This window comes from Schistocerca gregaria, chromosome 3, assembly GCF_023897955.1.
Source record: "Schistocerca gregaria isolate iqSchGreg1 chromosome 3, iqSchGreg1.2, whole genome shotgun sequence".
Classification (NCBI taxonomy): domain Eukaryota; kingdom Metazoa; phylum Arthropoda; class Insecta; order Orthoptera; family Acrididae; genus Schistocerca; species Schistocerca gregaria.
Genome location: NC_064922.1, coordinates 846,145,905 through 846,169,443, shown reverse-complemented (window position 1 = coordinate 846,169,443; position 23,539 = coordinate 846,145,905). Strand labels below are relative to the sequence as shown.

The window sequence follows — 23,539 nt, the reverse complement described above, 5'->3', positions numbered from 1 at the left end:
GGAATTGGTCCGCCTCTTCCAATCCATCGGTCACCGAATCTGTTGTTGAGAAGCGTACGAACACTTCGACTGAAATGTGCAGGAGCTCCATAGTGCATGAACCACATGTTGTGTCGTACTTGTAAAGGCACATGTTCTAGCAGCACAGGTAGAGTATCCCGTATGAAATCATGGCGGTGAATCGAGGAAGTACAGTACATACTGACGAAATTAAAATGAGCTCTAACATGGAAATTAAACGTTTCCGGGCACCTGTCCACATAACAACTTTTCTTTATTTGTGTGTGAGGAATGTTTCCTGAAACTTTGGCCGCACTTTTTTGTAACACCCTGTATATAGAATGATTTGTGTTCGGTGAATGCCTGGCAAACGTGACCTGCCGTCATATGTGTAGGCTACCGTTAACATCAATAAATAAATGTCGGCTTCTGGAGTCTAGCCGTGTCCTGGAAGCATGGTCTGCTGGTGGAAGGTGTCGCATCGCGCTCAGCGATGGATCGCGATTCTGTAATACCCCGGACGACTGTAATCGGTGAGTGCTGTGGCGAAATGGGAAGAGATCTCATTCTTCCAGTTGTGTGGAAAAGCGCAACAATGTTACTCCTGTTATCATGGCGAGGGGAGACGTCAGGTACGACCTGAGGTCACGGGTGGCAGTTATTGAGGGAACTCTGACAGGAAAACGGTACGACTCATGAACTCTGCATCCTCATGTGTTACTTCTCATGCTACAGCACTGTGGTGCCATTTTTCAGCAGGACAATGCTCGTCACACACGGTGCGTCGCTCTATGAACTGTCACGGTGATGTCGAAGTACTGATGTGCCCAGCAAAATCCGCAGATCAGTCCCCGACTGAACATGTGTGGGCCAAGCTAGGACGTCAACTCCGTCTCATTGCCAGTTATCCAGGATATCAACAAAGAATTACAACAGCTGTTCTCCACTTTGCCTCAGATGTGGATATAACGAGTTTATAAACACGCTTCCGAATAGAATCAGTGCATACAACGAGGCCAGAGGGTACAATGTGATACTTCTAAGTGGATCCATACTGCCAGTGTCTTTGTAAATATGACTCGACACTGTTATCACTGAAATAACATCACATGCCTCTTAAGCAGTGAAATTTCGCATCGTTACCTCCTCCGCTTCTGGGTGCTTCACTTTTTCACTCAGTCCGTATTTCCTTGAGAGGTGCTAACATGTTCTGTGGAGAGCAACTTCATTTTAAAATTATTTATATATCGAAATTGGGCGTAGTTAGAGTACTAGACACATTCCTGATTCTTATTTGGCTATGCAAATGGATGTTTTGTCGAAAATATTATTTATGTGCTAGCTTAAAAGAAACCCAATGTTTGGTCTTTATTTTCAATTGCTTTCCAGATCACTGAGTAACATTCTCGAAAAATGTACAAATGAACATTCATTTCCCGGACGTGACGTGCACTGAATCAGCGTTTGTGTTCTGTGCCCGAATTACTTTATCCACATCGAATATCATTTGATCAAATACTGTTTCGGATACGTGAACCAACTGATTGTACTTATGTAAAATTCTCTGCTGTTCTACAATGATTTCGCGTCTTAATCCGCTGAAATTTGCTCAACGTAGATCGAATACCTTCGTCAATGAAACACACTTGCAAAAATTTATAAAATCCGTTTGGTAATGGTAATAATAATCTCACACTATGATAGAGCTGTTCCTTAACTAAAGCACAGAACTGAATTTAGCCAAATCACAGAACTGAATTAGTATTCTTTACTTCTCTCGGAAGTAGCACCAAATGCTGTAATATGAAAAGAAGAATTGTACGTTCTCATATATTACAAATGGTTCAAATGGCTCTGAGCACTATGGGACTTTACTTCTGAGGTCATCAGTCCCCTAGAACGTAGAACTACTTAAACCTAACTAACCTAAGGACATCACACAACACCCAGGTAATTAAGGAAACGTGGATGGAAGTAGGAAGATATCAAGAATGATTTCCTACTCCCCAAAAAGACGAAGCAACTTACATTGACCAATAGAGAGCCTTCCGTTATGCCATCGTCGAGAATTCATTCATGCTAGATACAGAAATGGACAGAAAGCTGTATATGCCAGCTGTCTGCTGACGCCTTAACGCTCTTGGTTTCCATCATCTACATCTAACTCTACATCTACATCTACATGATTACTCTGCTATTCACAATAAAGTGCCTGGCAGAGGGTTCAACGAAACACCGTCAAGCTGTAGCGCCTAGAACCTCTCGGCCACATATATTACACAAAATGTTTTTAATCGGTAGTTTCTCCTGTCATGTAATAAAATATCCTCTTGGGATCACTTCCAATGGTGCTACTCGAATTTTTCCATTCATGCGGCTCATCCCTGGTATTTCTCTATTGAATTTCTATGCGCCGGAGAAGGGGCACAATTGACCCATTTCGCCAGTGACTGTTTGTTTGTGTTGGGCTCCTCACTGGTATCATAACGCAGTGCTTCCCTACCAGACTGTGATCTCTGCTTCTGCTTCGCACTTTCCGCACGTTAACATTCTGTTCATGCATTTGTGACCGTTGTCTTTCACTCGTTGTAACTCTGCCTGGTCTACACTCCTGGAAATTGAAATAAGAACACCGTGAATTCATTGTCCCAGGAAGGGGAAACTTTATTGACACATTCCTGGGGTCAGATATATCACACTGACATAACCACAGCCACATAGACACAGGCAACAGAGCATGCACAATTGGTCGGCACTAGTACAGTGTATATCCACCATGGAGACGATCGTAGAGATGCTGGATGTAGTCCTGTGGAACGGCTTGCCATGCCATTTCCACCTGGCGCCTCAGTTGGACCAGCGTTCGTGCTGGACGTGCAGACCGCGAGAGACGACGCTTCATCCAGTCCCAAACATGCTCAATGGGGGACAGATCCGGAGATCTTGCTGGCCAGGGTAGTTGACTTACACCTTCTAGAGCACGTTGGGTGGCACGGGATACATGCGGAAGAGCATTGTCCTGTTGGAACAGCAAGTTCCCTTGCCGGTCTAGGAATGGAAGAACGATGGGTTTGATGACGGTTTGGATGTACCGTGCACTATTCTGTGTCCCCTCGACGATCACCAGAGGTGTACGGCCAGTGTAGGAGATCGCTCCCCACACCATGATGCCGGGTGTTGGCCCTGTGTGCCTCGGTCGTATGCAGTCCTAATTGTGGCGCTCACCTGCACGGCGCCAAACACGCATACGACCATCATTGGCACCAAGGCAGAAGCGACTCTCATCGCTGAAGACGACACGTCTCCATTCGTCCCTCCATTCACGCCTGTCGCGACACCACTGGAGGCGGGCTGCACGATGTTGTGGCGTGAGCGGAAGACGGCCTAACGGTGTGCGGGACCGTAGCCCAGCTTCATGGAGACTGTTGCGAATGGTCCTCGCCGATACCCCAGGAGCAACAGTGTCCCTAATTTGCTGGAAAGTGGCGGTGCGGTCCCCTACGGCACTGCGTAGGATCCTACGGTCTTGGCGTGCATCCGTGCGTCGCTGCGGTCCGGTCCCAGGTCGACGGGCACGTGCACCTTCCGCCGGCCACTGGCGACAACATAGATGTACTGTGGAGACCTCACGCCCCACGTGTTGAGCAATTCGGCGGTACGTCCACCCGGCCTCCCGCATGCCCACTATACGCCCTCGCTCAAAGTCCGTCAACTGCACATACGGTTCACGTCCACGCTATCGCGGCATGCTACCAGTGTTAAAGACTGCGATGGAGCTCCGTATGCCATGGCAAACTGGCTGACACTGACGGCGGCGGTGCACAAATGCTGCGCAGCTAGCGCCATTCGACGGCCAACACCGCGTTTCCTGGTGTGTCCGCTGTGCCGTGCGTGTGATCATTGCTTGTACAGCCCTCTCGCAGTGTCCGGAGCAAGTATGGTGGGTCTGACACACCGGTGTCAATGTGTTCTTTTTTCCAATTCCAGGAGTGTATTTCGTAATGCAGCTTCTCCAGCATCTTCTCTGTGTCTGGATGCTCCTCTTCTATAATTTCATCCAGTCAGCTACACGTTAAGCTGTCTCTCAGTCTAATATCAGCCTGCTTAACTAGGTGGCAACGTGTTTGCCTGCCATGCTGTGACCCGGATTCGATTCCCGGCCGGGTTCAAGTTTTCTCTGCTTGTGGACTCGGTGTTGAGTCGCCCGCATAGTCATCACCACCACCACCCATCATCATCACCATCATCATCAACGCGCAAGTCGTCCAATGGGGCGTCGACTGAAATAAGGCTTGGAAACTGGCGACCGAAATTCCCCGGATGGGTGGGGCCCCCCGGCCAACAATGCCACACGATTATATCATTTCATAATCTATTCCCGCTGTGCAGGTACATTTGTTTCTCACTCCTCATCTGTTTCAGTTTTTCGCTGTTCTCTCTGTCTCCTTCTTTTCAATCCGCCATAGATAAGATCTCCTGATTCCCGTTTTAGTCTCCTGTAAAGTAATAATACTATTTAACACGCAAAATTCCATTTAATACATTGTCCACGACCTCAAAAAATTCACTGTGACTTAAATTTATTTGAGAATCAGACTAACGAATGTATCCCGCCATCGTCAACACATATCCTTCTGAACACGAACATATCTCCAGCAGTACAGGGTAATGGAACATTTGAGAACGTTCTCGAACATCCTGGAAGAGTCTAGAAAATGTCTGGAGAATTACAGATCGTTATCCAACATTATAGAACATTATGGCACATTCTAGTACATTCAGGAGCATTGTGGCTACACTCTCCCGGGTAGTTATACACTTTCCCTATTTAACACGTTGTAACACGGAAACTAATTACCGTACGAGTACTAAACTTGGTAGCATTAATGTCAAGGACATGTGGAAGAAAAATAATGCGGAATAAATTGAGTTGAATCACTTTTAATTTTCTGCCACGGTACCTCATATCATTACATACAGATACCATTACTACTACAAAAGGGGCTCAATATGGCACCCGTCAGTGCCCAGAAGAGTGTAAACGTGCAGGATTGTATTCTGCACAGCAGCACGACGCATGTCCGTAGGTATGCTGGCTACCTCCTTGATACGTTGCGCTTCAGATCAGCACAAGTGTGAATCTTCCCCTGGTAAACCCAGGAATTCATGTAGACCCACAACCAAAAATCACAGGGAGTGAGAATTCGGAAACGATCGGCTGATAATTTCGTCGTTTGCAAATGTGTTTCTGGAAAGCAGGTCAACTTCACGAGCGATGTACGGTTGGGCCCCATCTTGCATGAAAACTGTTGTGTTCAATGCGTCTCTCCCCTGCAAGGCGGGTATGACACGCTGGCGTAGCACATCGCAATAACGCTGGCGACTCACACTGCACGTCATTGGTCATTGGGTGCCAACGTGCTCAAAAAAGAATAGGCCTATGATGAATGTAGGCGTGAAGTCTCACCACACAGAGGACTGGAGATGAAGATCCCCACACTCGGCAATCCTGTGTGTTCATCTCACCCATCAGAGAAGAATGATCCTTGTCTGTCCGCAGGATGGTCCAGGGCCAGCCCTCGTCAACTTCAGTTCTTGCGAGAAGGTGGAGAGCGAAGTCGAGACGTCGTTGTGCGTCATGTGGTACAAGCTGCTGTACGATATGGATCTTGTACCGATACCATTTGAGAATGGTTCGAAGCACCTTCCGTACAGTGAACCACACTATGTTCAACTGTTCTGACATGGATGACATGGAACAAGCACTGCCTGACGATCGAGAAATGCGCGCAGCGTTGTCTGCCACAGCAAAATCGATTTCATCAACCTCCTATGGTGCAACTGGTAATCGACCTTTCCCCGGGGCAACGCCCAGTTCTCCAGTTGATTCGAACTTCTTCATCAGGCTCCGCACAGTAGGTGGAGAAAGAGGACCCTTTCGTAATCCTTTCAGCCGGCGATATTCTCGAAGTGCAGCTGCAGCACTGTTGTTGTTTCGGAAGTAGATCTTCACCAGTAATGCCCTGCCCCTTTTGTCAAGCTCATGTTGACACGTGCACTGTGACTGGACAGGCGTGCGAGACTTTGAATCACGATGATCGATCACTGCATTGTGGCGTGTGGAAATCGTGCAATCCATACTCTGAACATTAATGCTGCCAAGTTTGGTACTCGTACTGTAATTAGTTTCCGTGTTATAATGTGCTAAAATCGGAAAGTTTAATTATAACCACCCGGTATTTCAAGTTGCTACACCAACTACTCGTAGGTCCGTGACAGGGATGTCTCCTTTTAACACCCGTATCTTCGAACGCAACCCGTGCAGTCAGAGACAGTACATCCCGATAACGGTGACGAGAAATTTTAAAAGACAGACAAACGCGGCCGCACAAGCACTTTCTTTAGTGACGTTTGCAGGCGAACTGGCGAGTGTTTGACAGTTGAGGAGACGGGCCGACCGAGGCAGCAGGGCTCAATAGCCGCAAGAGCTTTGCCGTGTCATCAATAGATGGTGGTACCCTCTGAAGCTCAGTGACTGGCAGATACTCTGAGTATGAGAATTTCAGACCGCAGGTCAGGTAAACGACGGCTCTGGCCATGGTCTAGGAAAAACCCGGCAATTGACGTGAAGACACGAAGAGGTAACCGCCATTCCTGGATTGAGCGCCGAGAACAAAATTACAAATAACACTAAATCTAATAACAACTGAACCCAACTAGGGTGACAAAAGCTGGTAACGTGGCTACAAAGACAAAATTAAGACGGGTGTATATTTGTAACGTGCCCTGGATACGCAGTGTACTTTTAAATCTAGTTCGTGTCAGATGTTTTATGTGCATAATGAACTTTAAAAATCAATATCTCGATAGCGCCTTAAGTCCCCTTGTTGCTGCTCTCCTCTCCAACCCTCAACCCCTGCTGCGCCTTCACCGTTGTGTCCCCCTTACCCTCCAACTCTACACCATTCCCCAGGTTGCTTCCGTCGACTCTGCCTCCCAGATGATGTCCTCTCTCCCTACATCTACATCCACACCTACATATATACTCCGCAATCCACCTTCCAGTGCGTGGCGGAGGGTATCTCTTACTACAACTAGCATCTTATCTCCCTGTTCCACTACCAAACAGAATGAGGAAAACATGACTGCCTATTTGCCTCTGTACGGGCCCTGATCTCTGTCTTTGTGGTCTTTCCGCGAAATTTAATTTGGCGGCAGTAAAATTGTACTGCAGTCAGCCTCAAATGCTGGTTCTCTAAAGTTCCTCAGTAGCGATTCGCGAAAAGACCGCCTCCTTTCCTCTAGGACACCCACCCGAGTTCCTGAAGCATTTCCGTATCATTCCCGTGATGATCAAACCTACCAGTAACAAATCTAGCAGCCCGCTCTGAATTGCTGCTATGTCCTCCGTCAATCCGACCTGATAGGGATCCCAAACGCTCGAGCAGTACTCAAGAATAGGTCGTATTAGTGTTGTATAAGCGGTCTCCTTTACAGATGAACCACATCTTCCCAAAATTCTACCAATGAACCGAAGACGACTATCCGCCTTCCCCACAACTGCCATTACATGCCTGTCCCACTTCATATCGCTCTGCAATGTTACGCCCAAATATTTAATCGATGTGACTGTGTCAAGCGCTACACTACTAATGGAGTATTCAAACATTACAGGATTCTTTTTCCTATTCATCTGCATTAATTTACATTTATCTATATTTAGAGTTAGCTACCATTCTTTACACCACTCATAGATCCTGTCCAAGTCATCTTGTATCCTCCCACAGTAACTCAACGACGACACCTTCCCGTACACCACAGCCTCATCAGCAAACAGGTGCACATTGCTGTCCACCCTATCCAAAAGATCATTTTTGTAGGTAGAAAACAACAGCGGACCTACTACACTTCCCTGGGGCACTCCAGGTGATACCCTCACCTCCGATGAACACTCACTATCGAGGACAACGTACTGGCTTAAGATGTCTTCGAGCCACTCACATATTTGGGAACCAATCCCATACGCTCGTACCTTAGTTAGGAGTCTGCAGTGGGCCACCGAGTCAAACGCTTTTCGGAAGTCAAGGAATATGGCATCTGTCAGATACTCTTCATCCATGGTTCTCTAGATATCTTGTGCAAAAAGGGCGAGTTGCGTTTCGCAGGAGCGATGCTTTCTAAAGACGTGCTGATCCAAGGACGGCAACTTCTCTGTCTCAAGGAAATTCATTATATTCGAACTGAGAATATGTTCGAGAATCCTGCAACAAACCGATGTTAAGGATATTGGTCTGTAATTTTGAGGATCTGTCCTTCTACCCTTGTTATATACAGGCGACACCTGCCCCTTTTCCCAGTCGCTCGGTACTTTACGTTGGGCAAGAAATTCACGATAACTGCAAGCTAAGTAAGGAGCCAATGCAGCTGAGTACTCTCTGTAAAACCGAATTGGAATCCCATCAGGACCCGGCGATTTATTTATTTTCAACCAATTCAGTTGCTTCACAACCCCAGGAATGTCTATCACTATGTCCTTCATACGGGAATCCGTACGAAACTCAAACGGCGGTATGTTTGTACGATCCTCCTGCGTGAAAGATTTCTCAAATGCTAAATTTAAATTTTCAGCTTTCGTTTTGCTGTCTTCCGTTGCCAGGCCAGACTGATCAGTGAGTGACTGGTTGGAAGCCTTCGACCAGCTTACCGATTTTACGTAAGACCAGAATTTCCTTGGGTTTTCAGCAAGATCTTTTGCTAAGGTATGACGGTGGTAGTGGTTGAATGCTTCGCGCACTGCTCTTTTTACAGCAGCACGAATCTCTACTAACTTTTGCCTGTCCTCATTCTCCCGATCTTTATTGTACCACGAGTGCCACTGCCTTTGCTTCCTGAGTATTCTCCGAACTGCGCTTTTAAGCCACGGTGGGTCTTTTCCATCCATAACCCACTTTTTCGCCACACACTTCTCCGATGCGTGATTTACAATGTGTTTAAAATTTGCCCATAATTCTTCCACGTCCATCGTACCAGAAGTAAATGAAGTCGTTTCATTTACTAAGTGGGATGCTAACAACTGCTTATTTGCTTTTTCTAGTAAGAATGCTCTCTTAGTCTTCTTGACCGACTTTTTAACTTTCGTAACCATAGTCTTAATGACAACATCATGATCACTAATCCCTGTCTCAACACCGACACCGTCGATGAGGTCTGGTCTGTTCGTGGCTACCAGATCTAAAATATTTCCATTACGCGTTGGCTGTCGATTTAGCTGCTCAAGACAGTTTCCGGATAATGTGTTCAAAAGTAATTCACACGACGGTTAGTCTGTACCATTTGTAACGAATCCATAGACATCCCAGTCTATACTAGATAGGTTGAAGTCGCCACCGACTAATATAGCGTGATCCGGGTACTTCTGCGATACAGAATGTAGACTCCCTTTGCATGAGTCTAGAACTGTCATGGTGGAACCTGGTAGCCGGTAATAACACCCAACAATTAACTTTATTTCTCCTACCCCTGTTAAACGTTTCCAGATAACTTCACAATCACACTCTACTTCGACGTCAGTAGACACAATATTTTTGTCAACTGCAATGAGGACACCACCTCCTACGGTGTCTAATCTGCCCTTCCAATACACGTTCCAACTCTCACTAAATATTTCAGAACTTCCTATGTCAGGGTTCAACCAGGTCTCACTTCCGAGAATAATTTGCGAGCCACACGCTTCCTGGAGGGCAGTAAATTCAGGAACTTTATTCCGGACACTCTGAAAATTTACTGCTAATATCTTCATAGCTGGAGTGTCTTTACAGTGAGTGCGACCTGATTTCCTTGCCTGCACGTCGACTGGTGAGTGTTCATCAGGACACCTTGCACTACTGCCTAACTTAAAAAAAAAAACCATGTGCACGCCACAAATACTCTGCTACCCGAGTAGCCGCTTCCTTTGTGTAGTCTATTTATCCCTCCTATTAACTCTGATCCCCACCTCCCCCTCCCTACCTCTGTCCCTTTCCCAGGCTCCCTCCACCCCCCCTTCCATCATGTTTTCTTCCCCACCTACCCTGTCTCTGCCTCTCTTCTCTCCCCGTTTTGCATTCCCCTCCTCTGCCTTTCCCATTACATCTCACGTCTGCCCTGCCCCCCCCCCCCCCCACCCATGCGTCCTCTCCCTCCGTCAGCTCCAACCACCTCTACTTCGTTTTTCCTCTCCTTCCCCCCTTTTTTTACCCTCATCTGTCCAGGTCCCCATCATCTGCCCTTGGCTGTGGTGTGTCTGTCAACTATTTAGTGCAGTGTTTTAAGTGAGGGTTTATTCAAGTGTTGTGTGTCTTTTCCGAAGTGTTACGAACGGAAATCATACTGTCGCTGGGTGTGGTTTTTATGTCTCTTGCGAACAGAAACCGGACTGTCGCCATGTTTTTTTTTAAATTGTCTGTCTCCTATTTTCCCTGTCTCCTTCCTGTGTATTTTATTAGCTTGACCAACCCTCCACCATCACCGTTTTTATCGTCTTCTTTTATTGTTTATTCTCTTTTTCTTCTGTTTTAAAATTCTGTAGTCTGTAGAGCGGCGTACTAAGTTGCTGCCAGCCCGCCCCCTGCGGGCGGAATCGAAACTCAATAAATGAAAAAAAGTGCATTAAGCTATTTTTACAAAATAAGCGTCACCGGGCAGGTCTTAGTGATCACTATCGGACTCTTGTAGTAGGTTCTTTATAAATATAACTTATTTTGAGTTACAGGCCGGAATGTATATTCTGCGCATAAAAGCTTGAATTATAAATAAGATGTGAAAGATTAAAAGTAACGGCAGCATTATTAAGTAAACATTATTAGAGACATATGAGTGTACTAAGCTTTTATTATATTTATTAGTAACATAACATTTCAAAGTAACGTTTACATAGACAGAACGATTATTTGTGAATAAAGTAGTTAAATTTACATGCAAATTCATATGTCATACTTGTATTTAAAACTAATTTTTTTTTTAAGTATGTTTCAGATGTCGCAAAGGCTGATATTTGACTCACGTCAATGAGAGCATTTAAATAGTGGTGGTCACTTTCACTTTTGGATTTTTGCATTCGTACATTAGTCAGGGTTGAAATCTGGAACAGTCAGTATGTGTGTGTGGCAAAAGGTTTACGAGCGAATGAATAAGTACATTTCTAAGTATTTACTGGTGGACTGGCGATTTTTCAAGTGTGTCAGTAGTGAATACTATGCAATATTATTAACTTGGGCATTTTGAAGATTTCATGTCAGGTGAACCGTCTGTGTTGCGGACTTACGACATTTGCTAAAATATTTTCAACATGTGAATTTTGAATATTTCGCGTTGGTGATAGAACTTCAATACCTTCTCTATGGTTAATTTTGATAGTAGCCTGGATTGAAAGTTTAATTAGTTCTCAGTTCTGGAACTTTGGCTTGCAACTTATGCTACAGTAACTTTAATTATTTATTGTAGATGAATTTTCGGAGGTTTCATTTAAATTAAGCCTTCGTTCAGAACGTCATTATTTAAGTAATGAACGATTATTAATTGTGATAAGTATTACTTTATTTTTCCTAAATAAACTCAGCCGGCCAGGGTGGCCGAGCGGTTCTAGGTGCTACAGTCTGGAACCGCGAGACCGCAACGGTAGCAGGTTCGAATCCTGCCTCGGGCATAGATGTGTGTGATGTCATTAGGTTAGTTAGGTTTAAGTAGTTCTAAGTTCTAGGGGACTGATGACCTCAGATGTTAAGTCCCATAGTGCTCAGAGCCATTTGAACCATTTTTTTTTTTTTTTTAGCTTCTCAATTCGTTAATCATATATCCGTTTATTCGCTATCCGTTTAGTCGTTATCCGTTGGTGTCGCTCGGGGCCAACAAGAGTCAGCAAAGAAGAACGTTTGTTTTTATCCATTTCGCCATAAGCTGCAAACCGAAATCTTCTTCATGGATTCGAGATGGAGGACTATCATACAATATAAGCCGCATGGAACTGCGGCTCGGGTTATGAAGATATAGTGGCGCGCACGGACAAACCATACTTACAGTTTTTATTTAAACTAATTTAAGAGTAAATTGTAATCCTTTGGTACGATTTATAAAATTAAGTAGTCCTTTTCGTACTTTATTAACACCACGAAGGTGCATCACTCAAAGCTAGTATATTGTCCCACAACGAGAAAGCTATTCCAAATATTTTTATTAAAATCTTATACCATATGGAGAGTCTTGACTTTAGATCCTATTATTGAAATCAGCTGATGGTATGACATGGCTGGGAGACCCGATCTGGGGTTTTTCAGTCACCCAGTACAAGTCTTTCTGCTTGACACCACTTCGGTAACTTGCAAGTCGATGATGATGAGGTTGAATTGTCAGGACAATGCATATATAGGGGAGTAGTTACGTTGGGTACACCAATGCGAATAAGTGATGAAACAGTTCAAGAAGAAATTTCGTTGTAATGCGCATTTGTTTTTACATGGGCAGGCAGTGACGGTGACTGTTATCGGCCAAACTATCTGTTTAGGATAAGCGACAACGGTTCGCACTACCTGGTTGTAAGGCAGATTTTGGAGACCGGTCTGTTCGGCTATTCTGCGATTATTCGTGGGAGTATATCTAAACAGACAAGCCGCGGGGGCTATATTTAAGAGTCTGTGTGGTACCACTGTTCTCTCGACGGAGCAGTTCCATAACACATCGTAAACGACCGTGACTGAGGTGCTTTTAGTGCTCTGCCCCCCATCCGTGATGAGGGCATGAAGGAAAGAGGGATTCCTAATTACTACTACACAGATGATCAGATGAAGTGCCTGGACGACTCACTACGTAATTCCGAGGCGATAATGTAGTAGTCAGCTTAGATTCCGAAAACCTTAGGCATGGCTTACTGCGATTATGTACTCAAAAGAATGTTGCTATTTTTAAAATTCTTCTTCGTAAACTGAATCAAGTAAAAGATTGTCACGTACGATTTTTTTTTCTTTTTCATGATTCCGTACCTAATTGTCCGTAGTAATTTTTGAGATCTAGGAGAATAAACAGCCATTTTCTAACTCGCCAACTGCAACTGCAATATTTAATTCAATCACTGCATTTACTGCTAGGTGCTTGACACTCTAACAAGGAATTGTAGATTCATAACTGGTATTTTAACCTGTTCGGACGCCTCTGATTCTACTACTGAATCTCACAATAAGTGAAACGTGGCTCATTTCACTTACGAGTCTGTTTATTTTTAAACGTTATGTGACTGCGTACTTGAATGACATGGGAAACTACACTGAATAGTCAAAGAAACTGATACACCTGCCTAATATTGTGTAGAGCCCCAGTAAGCACACAGAAGTGCCGCAACAAGCCGTGACATCAACTCGACTAATGTCTGAATTAGTGCTGCAGGAAATTGAGACCACGAATCTTGCAGACTACGACGGGATGGAGATCTGTTCTGAATATCAAGTTGCAAGGGATCCCAGAAAGGCTCAACGATGTTCATGTCTGGAGAGTTTGGTGGCCAGTGGAAGTGTTTCAGCTCAGAAGAGTGTCCCTGGAGCCACTCTGTAGCAATTCTGGACGTGTGGTGTGTCGCATTGTCCTGTTGGAATTGCCCAAGTCCATTGGAAAGAACAATGGACATGAATGGATGCAGGTGGTCTGACAATATGCTTACGTAAGTGTCACCTGTCACAGCCGTACCTATACGTATCAGGGATCCCATATCACTCCACACGCCCCACACCACTGCAGAGCCTCCACCAGCTTGAACAGTCCCGTGCTGACATGCACGGTCCATTGATTCATGAGGTTGTCTTCATACCCGTACACGTCCATCCACTCGATGCAATTTGAAACGAGACTCGTCCGATCAAGCAACATGTTTCCAGTCATCAACAGACCAACCGGTGTTAATGGGCGCTGGCGAGGCGTAAAGCTTTGTGTCGTACAGGCACCAAGGGTACACGAGAGGGCCTTTGGCTCCGAAAGCCCATATCGCTGATGTTTCGTTGAATGTTATGTTCGCTGACACTTGGTGTCCCAGCATTGAAATCTGCAGCAATTTGGAGAAGGGTTGTACTTCTGTCCCGTTGAACGATTCTCTTGAGTCGTCGATGGTCTCGTTGTTGCAGGATCTTTTTCTGACCGCAGCGATGTCAGAGATTTAATGGTTTTACTGGACTCCTGATATTCACAGTACACTCATTAAATGGTCGTACAGGAAAATCCCCACTTCATCGCTACCTCGGATATGCTGTGCCCCATCGCTCGTGCGCCAACTATAACACCAAGTTCAAATTCAATTAAATCTTGATAACCTCCCATTGTAGCAGCAGTAACAGATCTGACGACCGCGCCAGACATTTGTTGTCTTATATTTGCGTTACCGACCGCAGCGTCGTATTCTACCTGTTTATATTATCTCTGTATTTGAATACGCATGGCAATACCAGTTTCTTTGCCGTTTCAGTGTGTTACGCGAATGTGAGTCAACTTCTCTTTTGTTCTCGTGTCTTTTGAAGTCTGTTGTCTGAAATCTGCGGTAGCTATTGCTATTGTTTTTAACAATGCGTGTGTGTGTGTGTGTGTGTGTGTGTGTGTGTGTACAAGGGAAAGGCATTTATTATTAATAGTGCGTAGTACTGCTTCTACACTTTACTTATAATTTGAAGATGAATTTTTTGCGGATTTTGATCATTTAATTGCCTGTCTTCAATGTCGTTCACCGACACGGTGGTTAGGTAGTAGTCCAGTTTAGCCCGATTATACTTCAAACGAGCACAGCCTGCTGCTATCGGAGAACTTTTGCCGGTTGCTGCGGCCACTTTGTATAATTTGTACAGGTTGTCCGTCGTGTCGCCGACGAAACCCTAGGCCAACACTGAAATTCGATATAGGTACTATAGATATTTAATAGCGCATCGCTGTCTCGCTATGCCTGGCGTTTTGTGATGGCACTTAACGAGTCGTCAGTTTTGTTATCGCCCGTTGAGCGCAGAGCTGTACTCACGTCGAGGAGAAGTTCTCCATGGGGATTGGCGGCCCGCTGTCCGCGCCTTTTTCGTGGTCCGCTCCCATCTCTGTAGTACCACACCTGGAACACCAAAAAAACAACGAATGTGTTATTAAACAACTAGAAGCAAGCGAGCAGGGCAGGGAAACAGGAACAGGCAAGTGTAGCGAGCTCTGGAGGCGCGGGTTGACTATCTGCAGCTGATTCTTTATCTACGTCCTGCTAGAAACGGCTCAGTACATGATAAGGGGCGCCTACCACCAGCACTTACCGTTCCTTAACCTGTTCCTGAATGCAACAACGTAAGTATGATAAAAGGTCGCCTCTGGCGTGGTACACCTATCGAATATCCTGTGAAGGGTACGATGCATGAGTAAACGCGTTACAGGTTGCCTCTATAAGCATTAAAAATACTGAAATTGAATATTATCTGAGACGACACTGTGTTTACCGTATTAACTGCCAGAGGTAATATACGACATAACATTGCTTCAACAAAATTTGTCAGATCAGCTGTTGAGATATTTAATTAATATCTTTGGCTATTATTACTATTTACATATTACATAAAAATCAAAATTAATATGGTGATGAAAACTGCAGTATAATTGTATGATTGTTATTGGCAAATGTGTCTGGCATGTGCTGAGAAACTCGTACATAAGGTGCGCCTGACACTAGTCCAGGAGCAAATAAATGAAAGTAATCTGTTTTTGTCAGCTTATATATAGTGTGACGCTCCAAGAGTCATCAAGCACCTTTTGAATAATGGTTAGGCAGATCTTTGTAATTTCGCTTTTGCAATTAGTAATTACGACATGTGATCAAACGTATCCAGGCACCTGGCTGAAAATGATCTACAAGTTCGTGGCGCCCTCCATCGGTAATGCTGGAATTCAATATGGTGTTGGACCACCCTTAGCCTTGATGACAGCTTCCACTCTCGCACGCATACGTTTAGTCAAGTGCTGGAAGGGTTCTTGGGGAATGGCACCCCATTCTTCACGAAGTGCTGCACTGAGGAGAGGTATCGATGTCGGTCGGTGAGCCCTGGCACGAAGTCGGCGTTTCAAAACATGTCAAAGGTGTTATATAGGAGTCAGGTAAGGACTCTGTGCCGGCCAGTCCATGACAGGGATGTTATTGTCGTTTAACCACTCAGCAACAGGCCGTGCATTATGAACAGGTGCTCGATCGTGTTGAAATATGGAATCACGACCCCCAAATTGCTCCTCAACAGTGGGGAGCAAGACGGTGCTTAAACCATCAATGTAGGCCTGTGCTGTGATAGTGCCACGCAAAACAATAAGGGGTGCAAGCTCCCTCCATGAAATACACGATCGTACCGTAACACCACCGCCTCCGAATTTTACTGTTGGCACTGCACACACTGGCAGAGGATGTTCAACGGTAATTCGCCAAACCCACACCTTCCGATCCGATCGCCACATTCTGTACCGTGATTCGTCACTCCCAACAACGTTTTTCCACCGTTCAGTCGTCAAATGTTTACGCTCGTTACATCAAGCGAGGAGTCGTTTGGCATTTACCGGCGTCATGTGTGGCTTGTGAACAGCCGCCCGACCATGAATTCCAAGTTTTCTCACATCCCTCCTAACTGTCGTAGTACTTGCAGTGGATCCTGACGCAGTCTGGAATTCGTGCGTGACGGTCTGGATAGATGTCTGCCTATCACACATTACGACGGTCTTCAACTGTCAGCGGTCTCTGTCAGTCAACAGACGAGGTCGGCCTATACGCTTTTGTGCTGCACGTATCCCTTCAGGTTTCCAGTTCACAATCGCTTCGGAAACTTGGGATGGAAATTAGTGTGCAGACGTATGACACACGTGACACCCAATCACCTGACAACGTTCGAAGTCCGTTAGTTCCGCGGAGCGCCCCATTCTGCTATCTCACCATGTCTAATGACTACTGAGGTCGCTGATATGGAGTACCTAGCAGTAGGTGGCACCACAATGCACCTCATATGAAAAACGTATGTTTTTGGGAGTGTCCTGATACTTTAAGTGAGATAGTGTGTGCGCTCCAGTACAAATGGTAACTTAGCTCATAAATTTTTATACGTTTTCTCATGTATATGCTTTTTTTTGTAAATGGTAGGTAAATTCACGAAAATTTTATGCATGCCACTCTACATGTTCTCTCACATCATCTGATTTCTTTTCTGTCTCCCATCTTGTTGCAAGTGGCGTAGTTTAGGAGTGCTGCTGCCGCATTGGCGTCGATCCAGGAGAAAGCGCAGTGTGTTTTGTGGATCCATGAAACACGGTCACCTATTTACTAATCAGTAACAGTAACAAATAATGGTATGAAAAGTTTAGATACACTGGCAGTGTTGGTGGCAAAGTAAGAAGCGGTACACCTGGAATGAGTGACGACACAGTTGATACCGTGCGGACAGAATTCCAGAGTAGTCCGTGGAAACAGACGCGTCGTTTTTCAGACATGCAGGGGTGCCTCAGGGCACTGTGGTGCAGATTTTACACAAACGCCTGTATCTTCATACTTACGAAGTGTAACTACTGTAAGCTTCGCATACATGATACTGCCAGACGTCCTGAGTTTGCTAGGTACATGTGGGAATGAATCGATGGAGGCAATGACTCTCTTAATAAAATTTGTTTTTCCGATTAAGGGCTTTCTACACATGTCGGAAACTAAACTAGCATAATTTCTAGATCTTGTGGTCGTAATATATACATGTCGTGGTACAGAAGATAAGGGACAGCCGAAAGTGAATGCGTGCTGCAACTTAATGTGCAATACAATTCACTGAACCCATCATTTTCTGTGAGCCTGTAGTTACAGGAACAGAATGTAAGTAGGCTGTTTAGGTTTTTTTATTGGTAACGCCACATAGCGCTCTGTATGAAAAATCACTGTCTGTGCTGTGTGCAGTCAGTGGCTGGTAGCATTGTTGTAATACTCGCCATTGTAGTGTTGGGCAGCTGGATGTTAACAGCGCGTTGCGTTGCGCAGTTGGAGGTGAGCCGCCAGCAGTGGTGGACGTGGGGAGAGAGGTGGCGGAGTTTTGAAATTTGTAAGAATTGATGTCATGAACTGATATACATATTATGACTATTAAGGTAAATACATTGTTTGTTCTCTATTAAAATCTTTCATTTGCTAACTGTGCCTATCAGTAGTTAGTGACTGCCGTAATTTGAATCTTTTAGTTAGCTGGCACTAGTGGCGCTCGCTGTATTGCAGTAGTTCGAGTAACGAAGATTTTTGTGAGGTAAGTGATTTGTGAAGGGTATAGGTTAATGTTAGTCAGGGCCATTCTTTTGTAGCGATTATTAAAAGTCAGATTGCGTTGCGCTAAAAAATACTGTTTCGCAGTTTAAGCACAGTCTTGTATAATTTTTCTAAGGGGACGTTTCATAAGTATACTTAGACTTCATGTTGCACCTCACTTGCCAGAACTTTAACCGTCGGTAGTGTTTCAGGAAGATTGCGCCTGTCCACGTTGGGGGTTATTTGTTCGCCAGTTATTAGACGAAGCCTTTCCGGGTAGATGGACCAGTAGAGACGGTCCAAACATCATGGCCACCAAGTCCACCGGACATAACCCCTCTTGACCATTTTTTATGGGTTTAATATCGCCTGCATGTTCTGTGCGCAACAAACAGAGCACGTGTCGAAATGTACGCAAAAATACTTTCACTTAAGCTACCATTTACAACAAACTGCACAGCTGTATGTGGCAAAGTTCACTAGAAATAAATTTTTGTATTCAGCGGAAGACTATATGCCCTGTTCACAGTATTTATGTTCTACAATAATATGTATTTTACATTTTATTGGAAACCAGCTTTCAGCTTTCTACACCATCGTCAGATATGTCAGACGCTGGCCAAAAAATCGAGTGTTGGTTTATAGCACAATATTAAATAAATATTATTGTGGAACAGCAGTACTCAATATTTCAGTTTTTGTATGTCTGTCTTCCTCCATAAACGTTACCAAGATATACACAAAATCTTCTACGATTAAAAAAATCGTGGTGCATTGAAGGGTGAATCTGAAGAGAAGTTTGAACACAATTACCAAGTACCATGGGCATAGCTTGATTTTTTGTTTACTTATTTATTCATTTACTTCTTTATTTTTGAAGAGATAGTGAAAACGTCGTTATCAGGAGAAAGAAAACTGGCGTTCTACGGATCAGAGCGTGGAATGTCAGATCCCTTAATCGGGCAGGTAGGTTAGAAAATTTAAAAAGGGAAATGGATACGTTAAAGTTAGATATAGTGGGAATTAGTGAAGTTCGGTGGCAGGAGGAACAAGACTTCTGGTCAGGTGAATACAGGGTTATAAACACAAAATCAAATAGGGGTAATGCAGGAGTAGGTTTAATAACGAATAGGAAAATAGGAACGCGGGTAAGCTACTACGAACGGCATAGTGAACGCATTATTGTGGCCACGAAACATACGAAGCCCACACCTACTACAGTGGTACAAGTTTATATGCCAACTAGCTCTGCAGATGATGAAGAAATTGAAGAAATGTATGATGAAATAAAAGAAATTATTCAGATAGTGAAGGGAGACGAAAATTTAATAGTCATGGGTGACTGGAATTCGAGTGTAGGAAAAGGGAGAGAAGGAAACATAGTAGGTGAATATGGATTGGGGCTAAGAAATGAAAGAGGAAGACGTCTGGTAGAATTTTGCACAGAGCACAACTTAATCATAGCTAACACTTCGTTTAAGAATCATGATAGATGGTTGTATACATGGAAGAACCCTGGAGATACTTAAAGGTATCAGATAGATTATATAATGGTAAGACAGAGATTTAGGAACCAGGTTTTAAATTGTAAGACATTTCCAGGGGCAGATGTGGACTCTGACCACAATCTATTGGTTATGACCTGTAGATTAAAACTGAAGAAACTGCAAAAAGGTGGGAATTTAAGGAGATGGGACCTGGATAAACTGATAGAATAGAAGCTTTCGAAATGTGGTGCTACAGAAGAATGCTGAAGATTAGATGGGTAGATCACATAACCAATGAGGAAGTATTGAATATGATTGGGGAGAAGAGAAGTTTGTGGCACAACTTGACCAGAAGAAGGGATCGGTTGGTAGGACATGTTCTGAGGCATAAAGTGATCACCAATTTAGTATTGGAGGGCAGCGTGGAGGGTAAAAATCGTAGAGGGAGACCAAGAGATGAATACACTTTGCAGATTCAGAAGTATGTAGGTTGCAGTAGGTACTGGGAGATGAAGAAGCTTGCACAGGATAGAGTAGCATGGAGAACTGCATCAAACCAGTCTCAGGACTGAAGACCACAACAACAAAACATCAGTGAAAACGCTATGCTAGCCTATCGTTTTTGAGATTGTATTCCAAAGCGGCTGAACAGCAGTGATTGTGAAAGGAAGAAGAGCCATTCAGCAGCGTAACTTAAGGTGGATGAACAGAGGCAATACTCATGTTTTCGTTGTAACAAGCCTGTAAAGTGAGAGAGCCCATGAGCTAGTTAGGCATCACGCTCATATTCCGCAATTTAGTATTACTTTGTCGGGAAACTGACCCAATGTCCGTGTTGATGTTTCGCCCAATCATCAGTTCATAAAAAATGTGTGTGAAATCTTATGGGACTTAACTGCTAAGGTCATCAGTCCCTACGCTTACACACTACTTAACCTAAATTATCCTAAGGGCAAACACACACGCTGATGCCCGAAGGAGGACTCGAACCTCCGCCAGGACCAGCCGCACAGCCCATGATTGCAACGCCTTAGACAGCTGGGTTAATCGCGCGCTGCCCAATCATCAGTGTGAAGTTCATGTCACTCTCAGACATCATTCTTGATGCAACAGTTTTTACAGACACTGACGTAAATGGAGAGACATAGCGTTCAAATTCCAACTACATTTATGATGTAGCTACAATGGTTGTTTGCATGGGACGCTCCACATAATATCTCTGAAACTTGTGGGATGGTTACGACGGCCGCATTAACCCTTTCGTTTTAGAACAGAGTGCGCAAGCTGGCCTCTCATCGAAACGGAAGATCAGCAGCCGAATTTCTCCGGAGAGAAGAGAGAGAGTAGCGGTCGCCGTTGCGTGACCTCCGGAATCGCCGGTAAGAAATTCCACCGAGTTCTGCCTCGGCGACTCCTTTTCGCGATGCTTCGCCGCTCTGTAGTTGCTGACAGCAGAACAGTGGCGTGGATCATCCTTGTTGTAGTTACACGTCTATTTTTCTAAAAAAAAAAAAAGTCATGCCGTTGTCGATTACTTTCCATTAGCTGTACTTGTGTATAACGAAAGTAATCGTCCCTTTTTGGCTCTGCCATCGCTTTTGGTTCTTCTACAGCAGTATGGCCCATCAGTTAGTGTTGCCTGACTAGCTCCAAAGCGTACGTGTGACTCTTTTGGAACTTGTAAAAGTCCGTCTCTTTTCGGTGGACGCAACTGAAATTGCTCTGCACAGGAAAGGGCACTGGATCCGAGGGGATACCAAATACTGAGCTAGACGCAGTATGCGAAAGCACCAGGTCTTCTTCCAGCAGCAGTGCACCGAAGGCCGCTGGAGGAACGAAGCATTCGTAGCAATTGGATAACAGCGCAGGTCATTTCCGTTCTCAAGAAAGGCTGTCGAAAAGACGTGTAAAATTATAGGTCTATATCTATGACATCGGTCTGTTATAGAATTTTTGAACAAGTTTTATGCTGGCGTATTATGACAGTTCTGGAGACAGAAATATCCTCTGTAGGAAGCAACATGCGTCCCGAAAAGCAACAGACGAGTGAAACCAGGTAACCATGTTCGCCCACCAGACCCAGAAAGGCGCAGATACCGCCGAACGGGTAGTTATCTCGTTATTTTTACTTCCGTAATGCATCGGATACAATTCCGCTCTGCCGCATAATGAACAAACCACAAGCGTACGGGATATCAGACCAGCTTTGTCACTGGACTGAAGAGTTTCTAGGGAAGAGAACACGACATGTTGTTCTCTTGAGACGTAAAACTAATTTCGAAAGTACCCCAAGGGAGTGTTATAGGAGCAGTAACAACCACAATATAAATGAATGACACAGTGGTAGCGGACTAGTGGTAGCGGACCTCCCCCCATGAACCATGGACCTTGCCGTTGGTGGGGAGGCTTGCGTGCCTCAACGATACAGATGGCCGTACCGTAGGTGCAACCATAACGGAGGGGTATCTGTCCAGAGGCCAGACAAACGTGTGGTTCCTGAAGAGGGGCAGCAGCCTTTTCAGTAGTTGCAGGGGCAACAGTCTGGATGATTGACTGATCTGGCCTTTAACACTAACCAAAACGGCCCTGCTGTTGTGGCACTGCGGACGGCTGAAAGCAAGGCGGAAACTACAGTCGTAATTTTTCCCGAGGGCATGCAGCTTTACTTATGGTTAAATGGTGATGGCGTCCTCGTGGGTAAAATATTCCGGAGGTAAAATAGTCCCCCATTCGGATCTCCGGGTGGGGACTACTCAAGAGGACGTCGTTATCAGGAGGAAGAAAACTGGCGTTCTACGGATCGGAGCATGGAATGTCAGATCTCTTAATCGGACAGGTAGGTTAGAAAATTTAAAAAGGGAAATGGATAGGTTAAAGTTAGTTATACTGGGAATTATTGAAGTTTGGTGGCAGGAGGAACAAGACTTCTGGTCAGGTGACTACAGGGTTATAAATACAAAATCAAATAGGGGTAATGCAGGAGTAGGTTTAATAATGAATAAAAAATGGGAATGCGGGTAAGCTACTTCAAACAACACAGTGAACGTATTATAGTGGCCAAGATAGACACGAAGCCCATGCCCACTACAGTAGTACAAGTTTATAAGCCAACTAGCTCTGCAGATGACGAAGAAAATGATGAAATGTATGATGAGATAAAAGAAATTATTCAGGTAGTGAAGGGAGATGAAAATTTAATAGCTATGGGTGACTGGAATTCGACAGTAGGAAATGCGAGAGAAGGAAACATAGTGGGTGAATATGGATTGGGGCTAAGAAATGAAAGAGGAAGCCGTCTGGTAGAATTTTGCACAGACTATAACTTAAGCATAGCTGACACTTGATTCAAGAATAATAAAAGAAGGTTGTATACATGGAAGAATCCTCGAGATACTAAAAGGTATCAAATAGATTACATAGTGATAAGACAGAGATTTAGGAACCAGGTTTTAAATTGTAGGACATTTCCAGGGGCAGATGTGGACTCTGACCACAATCTATTGGTTATCAACTGTAGATTAAAACTGAAGAAATTGCAAAAAGTGGGAATTTTAGGAGATGGGACCTGGATAAACTGACTAAACCAGAGGTTGTACAGAGTTTCAGGGACAGCATAAGGGAACAATTGCCCGGAATGGGGGGAAAAAATACAGTAGAAGAAGAATGGCTAGCTCTGAGGCATGAAGCAGTGAAGGCAGCAGAGGAGCAAGTAGGTAAAAACACGAGGTCTAGTAGAAATCGTTGGGTAACAGAAGAAATATTGAATTTA

General features: G+C 44.5%; 1 protein-coding gene across 1 annotated transcript in view; it reads right to left on the bottom strand.

The window, feature by feature from the left end:
- The window catches only part of LOC126354749 (proton-coupled amino acid transporter-like protein pathetic), a 219,729-nt gene that overhangs the window by 93,687 nt on the left and 102,503 nt on the right, over positions 1–23,539 (bottom strand). Inside the window, exon 2 of the mRNA XM_050004627.1 lies at positions 15,020–15,103. Within this exon, the coding sequence (XP_049860584.1) occupies positions 15,020–15,087 (68 nt within the window). The 5' untranslated portion in view covers positions 15,088–15,103. The remainder of the gene's footprint in view (positions 1–15,019; positions 15,104–23,539) is intronic.